The 3,755-nt window shown below is 37.1% G+C and overlaps 2 protein-coding genes across 2 annotated transcripts in view; both read left to right on the top strand.

Annotated features, from left to right (window-relative positions):
• LOC118738449 (Golgi SNAP receptor complex member 1) overlaps positions 1-1,318 on the top strand; it is a 1,565-nt gene extending 247 nt beyond the window's left edge. The window contains exons 2-6 of the mRNA XM_036469388.1: positions 148-183; positions 240-421; positions 491-738; positions 817-951; positions 1,011-1,318. Of these exons, the coding sequence (XP_036325281.1) occupies positions 162-183; positions 240-421; positions 491-738; positions 817-951; positions 1,011-1,113 (690 nt within the window). The 5' untranslated portion in view covers positions 148-161 and the 3' untranslated portion in view covers positions 1,114-1,318. The remainder of the gene's footprint in view (positions 1-147; positions 184-239; positions 422-490; positions 739-816; positions 952-1,010) is intronic.
• Positions 1,319-1,964: 646 nt separating this feature from the next.
• On the top strand, positions 1,965-3,054 carry LOC118737388 (mitochondrial import inner membrane translocase subunit Tim22). The gene is made up of 4 exons (XM_036467845.1): positions 1,965-2,190; positions 2,249-2,373; positions 2,450-2,643; positions 2,700-3,054. The coding sequence occupies exons 1-4, from the start codon at positions 2,087-2,089 to the stop codon at positions 2,856-2,858; spliced, it is 582 nt and encodes a 193-aa protein (XP_036323738.1). The 5' UTR covers positions 1,965-2,086; the 3' UTR covers positions 2,859-3,054.
• Positions 3,055-3,755: the final 701 nt, after the last annotated feature.

Here is a 3,755-nt window from a genome sequence, read left to right as displayed (position 1 = left end):
AATTTTCACCACATTAAATAGCTGCACAACACCCTAATTGTCGAAAAGGCGTTGCTTGCAACACTAGTCCTTTATGGGGACCAAACTTGGCGAAAAAAAAATAGCTAAGTTTGTTTACTGGATATACTGAGCTGGATATACTGAGAAATATACTGAAAAAGATGGAAGTTTCTAACTATGATGGTATTGTTATATACGTTAAGCCAATTTAGTATGCATGCAAAATATCTGTATTTCAGCGCTTAGAAAACAAGCACGGCATTTAGAAAATGAGATCGACTTGAAATTGGTTGCATTCAGTAAAATTGGTGCGGGCACCAGTACCTCACTACACAGCAGCTCATCTACAGACACATCACCATTGCTAGGAGAACACGTCTTCGATTCCTTATCAGAGGAGATTTCACAAATGTTGGACAAGGTAAGAAAACGTACATTGGAATACATCTGCCTTGCTACTTAAATACGTTAAGATATTTTTATTTCGCAGCTTTCAACGCTTAATGAAACAATGTCTGAGCTTCCTGCAACAGGTGCTGCTGCCATGCACACAGTTCAACGTCATCGTGAAATCTTGCATGGGTATAGGCAAGAGTTTAATAAAATTTGTGCAAATCACACGACACGCATCGAACGCGAAGAACTTTTGCGTGGCTCCGGATTGGCCACAAATAGTCCAACCATTTCTGGCCTAAGTAGACGTGATCTGTATTTAAAAGAAAGTACACATTTGGGCAGGCAAGTGAATAGCCTGAAATATTTGGAAAACAAAAATATAAATGTTTTGAAATTGAATACTAACTTTTATCGTTTCAGCTCAAGTAATATGGTCAATGATCAAATAAATATCGCAATTGAGACACGAGAACACTTGCTTTCGCAAAGACAGGCATTCAAACGAATGCAGACACGTTTTAATGACATTTCCAACAGATTTCCTTTGATTTCCAGGTAAGGTTTTATAGCATTGATTACATACACAGTCCATATTTAATGTTTTCCTACTGCAGTCTAATACAAAGAATCAATATAAAGAAAAAACGAGACTCTCTAATTTTGGGCGCAGTTATTGCTTTGTGTGTTATCCTGTTACTCCTATATGCATTCAATTAACGATCTTCCAAAGTGAAAAATTATGTTATTACGATTCTAATATAAAACTTGAACATTTCATGGCACTCAAATACAAATGTATGAAGAAAAGTAAACTTACCTATATTTTACAAAATTTTGGTTCGATTTCAATTAAATATGTTATATTTATAGGGCAATAACTAACTAATACTTGTATTGTAATTTGTGATAAAACAAAGTTTGAATAAAAGTAAAAAAAATAAATGATTAAGGCCCATTTCAATCGGATTCCTATGCCTAGGTTCAGACAGAGAAACTTTTGTCGCGGCAACTCGTTACTTGTGGGAGAGGGAGTGACGAGCAAGGGTTAGGGCACGGAGTTGCTCGTGCTCGGCAACACGCTTTGTGCTCTCGTTCGTCTGGCTAATTCTAGTTGGCCGTTCACAGCTAACAACATCAACTGTGTACAAAAGAATTGCTCTGTGTGAACGCGAAGGGCAACACCAAAAGAGAAGCTGCCGAAAATTAGCAACACAAGTTTCTCTGTGTGAACCCAGTCTAAACAGGGATGTAACCCCTTGGATTGTGGCATAATAATATGCAGTTGTAACAGCGTACAAATTCCCCAAAGACTTTTTGGGGAGTGTTGCTGTAGTGGCAGTCCTTGGCCAGATACAAATCTGGGTCGTTCTGGTTACGTAGACCGACTGTCGTGGGAACGAATAATGGCAATGATTAACCATGGTTCGACAATCAAAATTTACTATCGAATCATGGTCATGAAAAGGCCGTCGTATACGTGATACGAGTAAACTCGGCTGATTGTTTACAACTTAGAAGGCACTAAATTGCCGACCCACTTATGTGTAGCGTGTATGACAGTCGAACAGCTGCTTCAAACAGCTGATTCTTTTGACAGCTCACATGGATTATGAAAAAAGAAGGTATAATTTCCCATAATTGAGCTGTTTAAAATAAAAGATTTAAGTGAATTTATTTCTACATATATAACATGACAACTGCATCAGACTCACAGAAAAATGGTGATAAACGCGTGTTTTTTGAGAATGCCCAAATGGATTCAATGGCACAGCATTTTGTGGGCAATCTTTACAGGTATCAGAGTATTATTTGTACCTGTTTTTTAAATGAATTATTCAACCTCTCATCACAGATACCGCGAAAATATCGTGATACCAACGAGCAATGGGCCAATACAAATCAAAACCAACGAAGAGAAAATGATTGAGAAGACAGTGGAAAGCTGCGCCTTCAAGTCTATCACTGCCTGCGTGATGGGTAAATAGAAATATAAATATGTACATTGTATGTATTGTTCCTAAAAGACTTTCAAAAATGGTGAAAACCATTCCAGGTTACGGTTTAGGTGCTGCTATTGGTCTATTCAGCGCGTCGGTCAATCCAAGCCTCACAGATCCACTGCTGCACGAAAAGAAACAAAGCGTACGTGAAATTTTACGTGACATGCGTAAGACGACACATGGCTATGCGAAGAATTTCGCTATGATTGGAATGGTGTTCTCTGGTGTTGAATGCACGATCGAAAGTGTAAGTGTGGCCTTTTCTTGAATAAATATATTTTATAGTGTTTTATTCTTGGCTAGTATCGCGGTGTAACCGATTGGAAAAACGGCACATACGCGGGTGCAGTTACTGGAGGTTTGATTGGTTTGCGTGCTGGCTTGAAGGCAGGCATTGTTGGCGCTGCTGGTTTCGCCGCATTTTCCACAGTTATTGACTATTATATGCGACATAGGCTGTAGTGTAATTTGCAGAAAGGTACAAAGCGTAGCGAATATAGTGAGAACACAAATGTGTATACATATTAAACGAGCTGAAAAAATAACATTTAATATTACTGTTCTCAAATTAAACACACAATAGTTCAAGAAAGGCAAATCGCTTGCAAACAAAGAGCGGAAAACTGGAAATATACTTTGGTTTTATTTTAAAACTTTAGTTTTGTTTGTTATTGTAATTTTAAATAGTATCGTTGTATTAATATACATATGAGTAGTCCACTTGCAAAGTGCGCTATGTATGTACATTTTTTTCGTTTTCTAGTTTTCGGTGGTTAACGTACCAGTATTTAAAGTAGTTTTGCAACTTTTAAATCAGATTGTTTAGAAAATTTCTTCGTATGCAGTATTATAGCCCATTCAATTTTAGTAACGTTTAAGTTTGAAGTTGCTAAAAAATCACATTGACTTTTGGCAATTTTTTTCTGTTGGTGTAATTATTTCCTTCCATACAAAAAAGTGCAACATACTTTGAATAGAAGAAACTGCGGGGGAAAAAAATTGCCAAAAATCAACGCGGTTTTTTAACAACTCCGAACTTGCACTTTGTTATACTAAAAGTGAATGGGCTATAAAACTGCATATGAACTTAGAATTTTTCTAAAAACTCTGATTTAAAGTTGCAACTTAGTACGCAAATTTATTGAATTTTCCTGAGCTTTGCACAGAGTTAAGAGATATATTAAAGGTACACATTTAAAAGCGCAAAACTGTCCCAAACTGGGGAAATTGTGCAATTCAAAACCCTCGCAAATGAAATGTCAAAATTTTTATGCAAAGCTATTTGCACAGAAAGGGCAAGTTTGCGCGGGAATTTTGTTGCGCAAATTTGCGCAGTGTGATGTGCAACCCTCAGTCAAC

This window comes from Rhagoletis pomonella, unplaced genomic scaffold (assembly GCF_013731165.1).
Source record: "Rhagoletis pomonella isolate Grant_MI unplaced genomic scaffold, Rhpom_1.0 Rhpom_scaffold_00004, whole genome shotgun sequence".
NCBI classification, from domain to species: Eukaryota; Metazoa; Arthropoda; class Insecta; order Diptera; family Tephritidae; genus Rhagoletis; species Rhagoletis pomonella.
This window is presented reverse-complemented; position numbering and strand designations above follow the sequence as displayed.